Source organism: Pleurodeles waltl, chromosome 9, assembly GCF_031143425.1.
Source record: "Pleurodeles waltl isolate 20211129_DDA chromosome 9, aPleWal1.hap1.20221129, whole genome shotgun sequence".
In the NCBI taxonomy this organism is placed as follows: domain Eukaryota; kingdom Metazoa; phylum Chordata; class Amphibia; order Caudata; family Salamandridae; genus Pleurodeles; species Pleurodeles waltl.
Window position 1 is genome coordinate 1,174,899,973 of NC_090448.1, and position 12,635 is coordinate 1,174,912,607.

Consider the following 12,635-nt stretch of genomic DNA (forward strand, 5'->3'; position numbering starts at 1 on the left):
GTCTGGGGGGTTAGTAGCCAATGGCTACTAGCCCTGAGGGTGGGTACACCCTCTTTGTGCCTCCTCCCAAGGGGAGGGGGTCACAATGCTAACCCTATTGGGGGAATCCTCCATCTGCAAGATGGAGGATTTCTAAAAGTTAGAGTCACCTCAGCTCAGGAAACCTTAGGGGCTGTCCTGACTGGCCAGTGACTCCTCCTTGTTGCTTTTTGTTTCCTCCAGCCTTGCCGCCAAAAGTGGGGGCCGTGGCCGGAGGGGGCGGGCAACTCCACTAAGCTGGAGTGCCCTGCTGGGCTGTGACAAAGGGGTGAGCCTTTGAGGCTCACCGCCAGGTGTTACAGCTCCTGCCTGGGGGAGGTGTTAGCATCTCCACCCAGTGCAGGCTTTGTTACTGGCCTCAGAGTGACAAAGGCACTCTCCCCATGGGGCCAGCAACATGTCTCTAGTGTGGCAGGCTGCTGGAACTAGTCAGCCTACACAGACAGTCGGTTAAGTTTCAGGGGGCACCTCTAAGGTGCCCTCTGTGGTGTATTTTACAATAAAATGTACACTGGCATCAGTGTGCATTTATTGTGCTGAGAAGTTGGATACCAAACTTCCCAGTTTTCAGTGTAGCCATTATGGTGCTGTGGAGTTCGTGTTTGACAAACTCCCAGACCATATACTCTTATGGCTACCCTGCACTTACAATGTCTAAGGTTTTGTTTAGACACTGTAGGGGTACCATGCTCATGGACTGGTACCCTCACCTATGGTATAGTGCACCCTGCCTTAGGGCTGTAAGGCCTGCTAGAGGGGTGACTGACCTATACTTGCATAGGCAGTGAGAGGCTGGCATGGCACCCTGAGGGGAGTGCCATGTTGACTTACTCGTTTTGTTCTCACTAGCACACACAAGCTGGCAAGCAGTGTGTCTGTGCTGAGTGAGAGGTCTCCAGGGTGGCATAAGACATGCTGCAGCCCTTAGAGACCTTCCTTGGCATCAGGGCCCTTGGTACTAGAAGTACCAGTTACAAGGGACTTATCTGGATGCCAGGGTCTGCCAATTGTGGATACAAAAGTACAGGTTAGGGAAAGAACACTGGTGCTGGGGCCTGGTTAGCAGGCCTCAGCACACTTTCAATTGTAAAAACAGCATCAGCAAAGGCAAAAAGTCAGGGGGCAACCATGCCAAGGAGGCATTTCCTTACAGGTATGATGTGACTCAACTAGAGTTTCACCTGATCTCATCTCCCCAGAATGTTCTGCTGATCGGTCCCAAAAGAGCTCAACAGTTCATAAAGTTCTTTCCCTCGAAGACCGTTCTTGTATCTTGAACTATTTCATGAGATTTTATATTGTTTGACACTGTCTTGGATACTCATTTCAATAAAGTAATCACTTTAACTACATCTAGGAAGTGAACCTTTAGGTCTATTAATATTAATAGTTTGTATAGCTCCACATACCACATTTTTTCTAAGCACCTTAAATAACAAGTGTTACTATTAGCCAGTTTAATGGTACACAATCTTCCAGTAGTGAAAAGGGGGTAAGAATCATTCTTGCTGGGAGTATTCTCAAAGGCAAGCATTTAAGTCACTAACCCATGATGTCAGCTAGACCTGGGCTGGTGTGAGCCTTGTTGTAAAGCCTGTCAGAGCACCTTCCGCCCTGTGCCGGTCACTGTGTGAGGATATAGGCAGTAGTATTCTATAAGCGCTGGTCTTGACACTGGACTGTCCAGAAAGGCACCACACAACCTCAATGCTATAGTCACCTACAGCCTGACCACTAACATTAAATCAAACATGACTGCTGATGGGCAACAGACTACATTTAAATGTCACTATTGATGGGCAACAAAACTCTCTCAGATCGCTTCACTATAGATGGAACACCAAGGATGTAGATGTCTTTAAAGGCAACATAGGGATATAGATTATCTTTAATGCGTCAAAGCACTCCAATCACAGATTCCTTCACTTGTCCTCAGCTCATTTCCTGTCCTACCATCACACCCCCCCCACCACTTCCTGTCCACTGGCTCCTAGCGCTCCTGGACTTCACACGTAGCTGTGTGATTTGGCAGATTCAGGCCTTCATAACTTGAACAGATTTCTATAGAAATTAGCACAAAAAAACCTGCAGAAATGAGAGACTGACATTTAGAACTTACCGGTAATGTAACGTCTGCTAGTAAGACATCTACCTTCTACTTCAGCTTTCAATTCCCTAGGCACTATATGTAGTAAGTGTAATTAACTCACAATCTCTGGAAAAGGGATTTAATTAGATGTAATGACCTCTGTAAACGTTATCTCAGTTCTAATAATTTGCGATTGTTTTGGTAAATCCAGGTATTGAGAAGGTCTAGAGCAGGAGCCCTCTAGCAGGACTGCACATAGGTGACCCACCTTTTCTGGTTTGGGGTCCTCTTCGTTTTCGTCATCCGAAGAGGGGCCAGCTAGCATGGACACTTTGCTTATGACACCAAGTCGCGCAAGCTGGTCCAAGAAAAGGTCCCCACCCTTGTCCACCAGGTCCCGAATGATCTGCAGCGCCAGGAGGTGTCCCTCATCGTCATCCTGAGGAGATATAGAGAGAAGGAAAGATTACGTAAAAGGAGTAATAGTTCCAGTAAGGGCTTTTCCTGAGGTTTATGTGCATCAACTTGTACCATCAGGAAGGGGAGTAATCATGACTGAGAACAAGTTCACCACTGCCCCATTTATTTTCAGCAATTCAGCCACACGCACAACAGAGGCAGAGGCCTTAAGTTAAGCTAAAAGAAAAAACTACACCCCACACTCAACAACTTCAGAATCAAATGACTTCACTTCCTCAGAATGCAGCATTTGGCAGGAGGTGTGTGTATAAATTGAGAAAGGACTAGGGTCACTGCAATTAGTAACAGATATTTGTATTAATGATCTCTGTTGAATTTTACTTTTGAATTTTAGAAATATACTCAGTCTAGAAAACCTAAAAAACACTTGTACTCCATCACATGTCAAAGATTGTAGAAGAAATTCATTAAACCTCTTCCTACTTAAAGTTCTGCAACAGAAAAAGATACACACTTCGGAAAAACAGCACCTTAACTTTCCACCATTTTCTATCAAAGATAACCAGAACAGGTCACTTCATGGCAGCCATGGCTAAAACTCTGACTGTGCCATTATGTTTTACATTAGACAATATGATGTATGTGTGTCTAAAAACCTCCCTTCCTGCATCAAGGTACTGGAAAGGGAGAAATTAACTGAAAACTTCCAGGTGACCAAAGATTTTACATATTAAAAAAAAAAAACAACATCAAGTCAATATAGGGGGAGCTTGTGGTGAGTCAGAGAATGCCTGGCTCAGTCAGAGAACTGCTTAAGGTCAGGCATTCTTGAAGGTCTAGGTTCAAGACTATCTCAAAACTGCAGAGATTGAGTGATTTTGCTACTCCTGGCCTCCATAAGCATGATGTGACTACATCCTGAACCTAGGACAGTGGACATCTCCAGAGAGGATATAATGCCCATCTTCTGCCTTATCATGGATCTTAATGAGGACAGTAGGAGTATCCCCCTGCTCATCTAGGAATGTGACTTCGATCTCTACAAAGATACTGGGAGTGTAAGCCAGTAAAGCAACATGAAAGAACCGGCTGAGACAGTGGAAGTACCCACCCTCCTCTGTCTATTACCAAGGCTGAGATCTTGGTGTGGACAGTGGGATTGGTTGTATGAGATATTATCACAAATCTATTTCATAGTACACCTTCAATGAAAACCAATTCACCTAACCTGTTTAATGGAACTTTGTAAGAGGAATAGCATTAACAATTAATAGAAAACAAATGTACAGAATTATTTTTTTCTGAATTGTCTTCAGCATGCTTATTTTTAAGTGGTAAGAGTATAGTGAGAGAAAAATTTATTTTTTTTTTTTAACAGAAAGAAATCTCAATAGCATTTACAGAAAACCATACATTGTGTCTAACAGGGCTTTGGTATGCAGTACATCATTGTTTACCATTGTTATTCGCAGTTATTGTGTTTTCAGATACAAATTTAGTGCACTTTCTAATATGCAAGTACAACAGAATATTGTTTAGATATTCCAGTTTATTTCAATGTTATTTCCGATTTAAATGTCTTCCCTTAAATTTATCTTAACTTCAAAATGGTTGCCTAAATTTGTGATTTATTAGCATTTCCTTTCAATGGATTGGTTTGCTCCAATGTGGTTTCTCAGTTTAAGCTTTTCCATTAATTCACAATCTAAGAGCAGGAGATGCCCCTTTGTAAGAACATGACTGCCCTCTTTACAAGGATGAGAGAAAGGCAGTAAAGCAACACAACTACTGCCAAAAAAACTAAGTGCGTGAGTGGAAGTGCTAACCCCCTCTTTCTACAGCCATGGCTGAGATCTGGGTGCGGACAGTAAGAGCTCTCCCCTCCAGAGCTAGGAATGTGACTCCGATCTCTACATGGCTATGGTGAGTCTAAGCCGGTAAAGAAACAACCATGACTGCAAAAACAGGGGTTGGACAGTGAAGTACCCACCTCCTCTGTCCACCACCCTGGCTGAGACCTCGGTGCAGAAGGTGGCGACACTCACCTCTTGATCTAAGACAGTGGCTGTAATCTCCACCAGGACAGTGGGCAGGTTGTGACCAGCATCCGAATCACACACCTCCTTCAACAGCTGCTCAGAACAGAAATGGACCATTTTCCTCACAAGTGCCAGACTTGCTTTCCTGCAGTGAAAAGAAAAACTCAAACCCTTTATTTAGAACTATCTGTATGAAGAACTGGACAATGGCACATGGAATGTTAGTTCTGTAGGCAGTATTTTTTTTATTTTTTAAATGCATTCATCATAATTATTACCAGAGCACAGATATAGGCTCAAGGTTAGAATAGCTTTGGACATGGATTCGCAAAGTAAAAGTGGAAATTAACGCCCGAGTTAGAACTCGGCGGATGCGTTACTTCATCACAACGGTGACAAACATCCCGTCCTCTGAAATCTAAAAAAATCTAAAGCCCAATATATCCCACAGGAGCTAGATTTCAGCGGACAGGGTTCCTGTCACCGTTGTGCCGAAGTAACCCATTCGACGAGTTCTAAATCAGGCCCTTAAGTCCACAAAACCTTCTTAACTGATGCCAAAAAGCTTTAGAGGAAAATATAGCAGCAAATCTTTCAAGTAAAAACACAGCACTGAAAGAGCAAAGAAAAGAGCTTTGTATATTTTCACTTGAAATATTATAGACTGAAGCTCAACAGAGTTTAGTTTATCATAAGCTGTGGAGTCTGCCTGAATTACAGGCAGAACTAAGCCTCAGGTTTTCACACTTCTTTGCAAGTGGAAGGCTGAGCCCTCATCAGACAGCACATCAGTCAGAAAGGCTGCATCTCCCGGGTAGCCTTGTAGCTCCTCACCCATTCGCTGCCCTCTTCCTCTAAAGCTTCTAAGGCAACTGCTAAGCAGTGCTTTCCACTCCCAGGGAGCATCAAGACGCTCCAACCAGGCTAGTACTCAAGCTTTAAGTTGAGGCAAGCAGGGATTTATCTGAGACACAATGATTAAAGGGATACTAGGGGGGAAATGGAGTTCAAAAGCTCACAATCAGCCTGTGGCATCAAATACAAGATTTTGCATCCTTTTCTCTACTCATCAAGCTATAAATAAAAAAAAGTCATAATGTCCACAAATTAACTACTGACAATCGAGGTGACACTTTGCTAGGTTTACAGGGACTCCAAGTTATGGACAGTGGTAGCTGTGATAAAATGCTGTAGACTGGATAAGCAATTTTTATTATGCCCTGTAGTGTCTCCTCACTGCTACTACTTTTCAGTGTATAGTTTATATAGGAGCAGCAAAGCAGACTGTTCAGAAAAGGCTCTTACTCATGTTTTTGAAGACCACATAAGAACATGCAGGGAACTTCACCCTTAATGCTGAAATATGGACAGTGCTACAGATAAAGTTGGAGTGTTACAGAGTTCCCATATGCAGCAGGGAATTATTCTAATGTTTATGATTATCAATGAAAGATCCTATGATGCAGAATCTGTACTTGTTCTGTAGTGAGGTCCCATTTTAAGATAGCCAGTATGATTGCAGATTGGCCCACAGCAGAGACAATTTGGTTTGACATGACTAGTACTGCAAGCACCTGCCACCCATATCGTCATAGGCCAGACATCCTCCCATGTCCCCTTGGACACTGTTTAAGCAACAGACCTCCAGCTTTCAGGCAGGTTGGGGGAGCAGGGAAATATACAAGTACTTAGTATGGGACATCAATGTGGCATACCTCACAGAGGGAAGCATAGTCTGCTGAAACGTCTGTGCAAACACAGGCAGCAGCCTCTTGAGGTAGATGGGCGCCATATCAGGGTCCCCGCGTGGCTCATTGCACTCCTCCTCTTCTCGATTTGTATCTTTCTTCTTCTTTTCATCCCCCTTGTTGACTGGGCACATCCAGTCACCTGAAAATTGAGAAAAGTTAGGAGTGGAGATAAAGGACGCATCAGACACAATGTGGGAGCGGGGATGAGGTGCACCGCAGACACAGTGATGACAGCAAGTAAGTCAGGAGTGGAGATGGTATGTGGAGGGGCAATACAGGTTTAAGGGTAAACCACAGAGGAGATAAGGAGAGATAATCGAAGTGCAGTATTTCTTCTGGCCCTGCAGGAAAGGACAACAATCATGATTCACACAGACAACACCATCACCATGCTTAGATCAACAAACCAGGAGACAGTGGATCAAGACCGCTAGCCATGTGAGGTCAGTCAATTTACCACTGGGGTCTGGACAGAGGACTATCAACAGCAGCGATCTACATGCCAAGGAGGAAGAACCAACAGGCTGATTTTCACAGCTGCTACTACAGGGAGAACCATGAGGGGTGAGGGTCCTGGACAACTACAACAAAGTGTGAGATAACATCCATAAAGAGTGCGGAACACCACCTTCTTTAACTTCTGCGCAATGGTACCAACAAAACCCACAAAGACATCACATAAAGGCACCCAAACTGTGGGTCAAGGGGCAATGCCCTTTTGATGATGTTGACAGAAGATTTTCTGGACACCTTTCTTCTGATACCGCAGATCCTCTCAGTAATAATGAAACGAAGAAAATCTCCAGGAAGATAGCCCCAGACTGACAGACAATGGTGGTATCTGCACCTTCAACAAATGTCCCTCAAACAATGCAAGAGGCTGCTACTCGAACCCAATCTATCGGCCAGGTTCAACACCCGAACTTAACTTCAATGGATTTCGCAGCATGGCTCCTTAAGTCTAGCAGTATGGGCATCTAAGTTCCCCATTCCCCCCTCCACATCCCCCCACTCCCACATGCATGGAGATTTCAAAAGGCCAAATGTCCTTTTATGAGTACTTGTTATTCAAGAAGTGAACATAATTCCGTTGATCTTGTCAAAACAATAGACACAACCTTACTACCAGCCAGGAGGACTTTGTAATACATAACTTGCTATAATTAGCCCGATCCATGCTACCATTCTCATCTATAAAAGTGCACTTGGCAGCTAAGAGGGATCAAATCAAATTTCCCTTTTCAAAGTTCCCATCATTAAAGACTGCTTGAAAGAACTTGAAAGTGTCCCTACCAAAAGACTGTCTCTTTATTGGAAAATAAATCTATTTTTATCACACCTAATAGTCCTTCCTTTTGAGCGAATTCACAAGACTAAATTGCAATCTTTCATGAAAAGCAGTATTTCTGGTAGCCATCACACCTGCCCATAGAATGCATAAACGACAAGCGACGGCAGTCTAACAATTGTCCATTCTAAGAGGGTAGTAATGAGGGCTCTTTCCTTCCTTTCATATTTATCAACCTCTTCTCTACCCACTTTCTTTCATAACCCTGCTATACCGTCAGAATAGTCCCTTTAGTTATTAGACATGAGATTACTTCGATTAGACAAGTCTAAAGCCTTCAGAACTTCGAATCAGTTCTCTGTCAATTGTGGCTCTTAGACAAGGTTTAGCAACCTCTAAACAGTCTACTGTTAAAAGGGCAGTGGTTTGCATTACTATGCGCTACGAACTGGCAGGCAAACATTCCAGGCAAATCTAAAGCAGGTTTCATTTGAGCAAAAGCAAACACTGCCTCCTGCCTCAGGAATGTTTAAATTGTTGATATCTGCAGAGCAGCAAGTTGGATTTCAGGACATATATTTACTAGACATTATTGCCCAGACTAGGACACAAGCTGAGGCGAGGTCTGGCAGCAAATACTTTGAAACCTAAGCAACGGATATACCCCTTTCCACCTGTGGGTAGCCCTTGATTACACACACACATTTACCTTTCTTGCTGCCAGGAAGCCACTTTCCTTAGGTACAGTTAGATCACTACTCTGTTCAAGCATTAGGACTGCAAATGAAGAGACTACGATGAAGAGAAAGCGTTACTTGTAGTCCCAGTTTCATCGCAGGAATGTTCACTTCAATTTCATGGAACCCGCCCAGCTCACTGGCTGGGGATGGTTGGGCATTGAAATCTAATAATCCACAAAGCCCATAAAAAATAACTTGCACAATCAGGCAACTGCCCCTCCAATGCAATGTGGCTAGAGAAAGCTACCGGGACCTTAAAGGGGCAAGGTACCGTTTTCTCTGCTTTCAATGTTGTATCAGGCTCCATCTTTCATTCTATATTTTCAATCCCTTTTGCCACTATGATGCAGGAATGCACACTTGAAATGGGCTATTTTCAGTCTAACCGCCTCAGTCTCTGATAAGCCCATAAAGGTAGCTCCCCATCGTATGGACACTAGCGCCCAGTATTTATGTTCATGGAGAATGTGAGTATGGAAAAGTGCTCTGGGCCACGCCCACTGGTGGAATGACCATCAATGGAGATCCTACGATGCAGAAAACATTTTTTCAAAGCGTGAATTTTCTAGACCAAAATAGCTAAAAGTGAATTATGTCACATTCTGGGATTATTAGCAGCAATCAGTGTTCATTTCCCTTGTTTGAGGCCAATGATGGACTTTTAGGGCCAAGAGTAAATGAAGTGGGCACGCATCTTGTGATGGTGGCATTAACATGGCAACACTGAACTGCTCCCTATTGAGAATTCCCCACCCACAATGGCAGGAGAGCCTGAGGCAGGCTCAACTGTATCCTGCGCAGTATAACAAAAGGTGAAAAGGACTTATCAGTTTATTGCTGGATGTTTTTAATACATTCACTTCCTGTCCATAACTGGTTCCATTTAGAGCTTCATAACAATTTTGGGCTTCTAATTCTCTGGCTCAGACCCATCGCTGATGTCTTCCTAAATGTTCACAATATTTTTTTTCTTCTTTCAGTTGTTACAACATGAAGCTCATAGAAGGGCTTGTAGCATTACCCACAAATAGCTCTGCAGTAGTGACCTGTTGGTAAACTCTCTACCCCACCCCCATGCACTCCGCGTCAAGTCTCACTTTTTTGGTTTATACCATTATCCTCATTAAAAAAAACACACCTTTGCACCCCACCTTCAGGGTCACACCTTGCTTCCGAAGGTGACATTTGTTCTAAGTGCACGTCCACCACAATGGTGCCCAAATGCATGACAACAAATAGCACATTCTGAGCGACAATACCCAAAGGAGGAACTCGCACAGCAAGTGAACTATAACCTATTCACACAGCAAAATGGCAGAATAACCGAGGGTGATAAGTGTTTGAGAGAACTAGGGATCTAGACGCCGCGGCGGAGCGTGAGATGGGGGTCCGCGCATGCTCACCTGGAGACTGCAGAATAGCCACAACCTCGCTGTGACCGCGCTCTCGTGCTTTGTCCAGAGGTGTTTTTCCATCCTCATCTCGCAGATCTGGGTTAGCGCCATGTCTCAGCAAGGTCTAACGGGGGGGAGAGAGAGAGAGAGAGAGTGTGATGAGGCCACTGTGCCTTAAAGAGGCAGAAACAACAAAAACACCAAATGGTATATGTGTTAGTCGCTCTAGGGAATATAAATGTTAAATTGCTTTCCAAGGACAAACATGTTTTGATAAGGGAAGAGACGGGGAAACGTTTTCTGATCAATGAGACGAAATTCCAGAAAGGAAGTCACACCTGATGCAGAGAGAAGAAAGGAACGGTAAGCAAGCCATGAGTCAGTTTAACACATTCGTGCTGCATGAGCTGCCCAGGTTTGATGCTCAGATGCAACCGGATTTACTGGCATAGTTGGACTCTGAGCACAGAAAGGCTGCTCCACAGGTCCAAGTCCATGTTCCCTAGCCACTAAATATGGTGAAAGATTGACCAACTAACCTATCTTACAATTAGGAAAGACTAAAATAACATAGCACAAAAAATCCATCAGTCACATAAAAGAAGCATGTCACATGGGCTGTAGTGCAGTATTACATGACCTATGAGCGACATTAAAAACATGACTTCAGGCCTACCCCGTGGTAACCCTCCCAGGGTGCAGACAAAAAAACTACAGCAGCTCTTATCAAAGGAAACAGAATCTGACGTGCAGAAAAGCAAACTAACATTAGCCAGGTGACCCCTTAGCATGCCTTGGAGCCCACATGTGTAATGAGTGACGGCGAAAGCTACCAAAAATGAAGAGTAGCATGTCTCTGCAGAGACGTGATCCAAAGTGTTATTTTAGATCATGCGCTTCACTAGGGTTTCCCTATTGCCAAGGCCTATCTTTCATACATTGCTTTGGGAACCAGCTTTCGAAAGAATCCATTCACTGTTGTGATAGTTACCAAAAATAAAGCGCGTGGGTGATCACAGATTGTTATTAAGTAGACTGCAAAGTTTATTTTGCTGAACCTTCTCCGCCTCAAAGCCTGGATAGTATTTAATTCAGTTCTGCTAGACTGTCCGTCAACAGTAACCAACTCAGTGAAAAAGTGTGAAACGTTTGTGGGAAGAACAAGAAGGCTTGGTACAGGCAATAACACGTCATTATAGGCCATCCATCCTTACTTATATTCAGATGTAGAAGAGGGGACAGGAAAGTAAATGGACATTACAAAGAACAGGCAAGGCTCCTAGCTGTTGGCATCTTTGTGTTGGAGAGGTCTAGTGTGAGGAATGCCTTTCATGGTGGGCTGTTTCCACCTACATCGTCTCTGCTCACCAAAGAGGAGGACCCACGGTCAGAACCAGACAGTGCTGCTTTTCTAGCAGTTTCCTCATCCTGACAGGGTAACATCTGGGTTGGCCTTCAGAGCTGTGTACCCCGGCACAGGGGCCCTACACTCTTGAAAACCTCTCAGAGCAGGTTCTTCTGGGATGGTTTACAGTAAATAAATATTTAGCAGTAACTTTCTTTTTGAAAGGCTTAAGAATTATCACAAGGATAGTAATCATTTTAAAATATGCTTCCCACTGCCTGCACTTGAGAACTTAACTGAACTTGGAGAAAGGGGGAGGATCTGCTGACTGGGGCAGGACAGAGGCCTTGGGTCCGGCTTCCCCTTGTACTCAAGCTTCAGAAGATTGTCTCGAGAGTCAGACCAGTAGACGTCATGGAGTCAGAACAGAGTAGGTTTTTGGGGGGTTTAGATGCACCCAAGTCCCCACCCAAAGACCATTTCATCGGGCACCCTGTGGAGCTTAAACTGCCTTCTCCATAACTGGAGATCTTACCATCACCATCAGGGGAAGAAGGGGAGGTTACGGTTGGGTGTTCGGTCGCTCTGAAAGGTCAGCTGGACTAGGGCACAGCTTGGTGCCCCTGAAATGGCAATTGGGCTGAGGCAAACCCAGTTGCATGCTCTGGTTTCTAACGAGAAGAGCTTTAACTAGAGCCTGTAGCAGCTTCAGACACTTACCCATGAATCAGTCATCAACGGTTATACAAGCAGCAATCAATGGAATGCATCTCAACTTCAGAATTCATGTTTCGCCGAAAAGTATTGTCAGGTAAAAGGGCAAAGTAGGGGCTTCCACAATACTTGCTAAAAGAACACTATATCTGTGATAAAATGTCCCCTGCCTGACAGGGCAACAAAGAATGAATCTCTATAAGTCACAGGGCGAAAACAGATCTTGGAGGTTCTGGGTCAGTTTTTCAACTCTGTAAAATGTAGGTTTGAAAAACCCGTTGTGCACACATTTTAGTGACGTTACTGAGTCTCAGGTGTAACGTTTCTTGTAAGACTGCTTAGGACTCAATCCTGAAGAGAATGGAAAATATGGAAGGGTTTCATATTATTCCAGATACGGCGGAATACAAGGTGTAGGAAGTTGGCTCTGTATGTGCTACTTCAAAGTAAGGAATAGCATGCACAGAGTCCAAGGGTTCCCCTTAGAGGTAAAATAGTGGTAAAAAGAGATAATACTAATGCTCTATTTTGTGGTAGTGTGGTCGAGCAGTAGGCTTATCCAAGGAGTAGTGTTAAGCATTTGTTGTACATACACATAGACAATAAATGAGGTACACAAACACTCAGAGACAAATCCAGCCAATAGGTTTTGTTATAGAAAAATATATTTTCTTAGTTTATTTTAAGAACCACAGGTTCAAATTTAACATGTAATATCTTGTTTGAAAGGTATTGCAGGTAAGTACATTAGGAACTTTGAATCATTTCAATTGCATGTATACTTTTCAAGTTATTCACAAATAGCTATTTAAAAAG

At 43.7% G+C, this 12,635-nt stretch overlaps 1 protein-coding gene across 12 annotated transcripts in view; it reads right to left on the reverse strand.

Moving 5' to 3' along the window:
* The window catches only part of HECTD1 (HECT domain E3 ubiquitin protein ligase 1), a 352,555-nt gene that overhangs the window by 233,812 nt on the left and 106,108 nt on the right, over window positions 1–12,635 (reverse strand). For all 12 annotated transcript variants that reach the window (XM_069209073.1, XM_069209084.1, XM_069209083.1 and 9 more), the window contains exons 9-12: window positions 9,770–9,884; window positions 6,303–6,477; window positions 4,594–4,732; window positions 2,397–2,567 (exon numbers count right to left, since the gene is read on the reverse strand). In XM_069209073.1, the coding sequence (XP_069065174.1) occupies window positions 2,397–2,567; window positions 4,594–4,732; window positions 6,303–6,477; window positions 9,770–9,884 (600 nt within the window). The remainder of the gene's footprint in view (window positions 1–2,396; window positions 2,568–4,593; window positions 4,733–6,302; window positions 6,478–9,769; window positions 9,885–12,635) is intronic.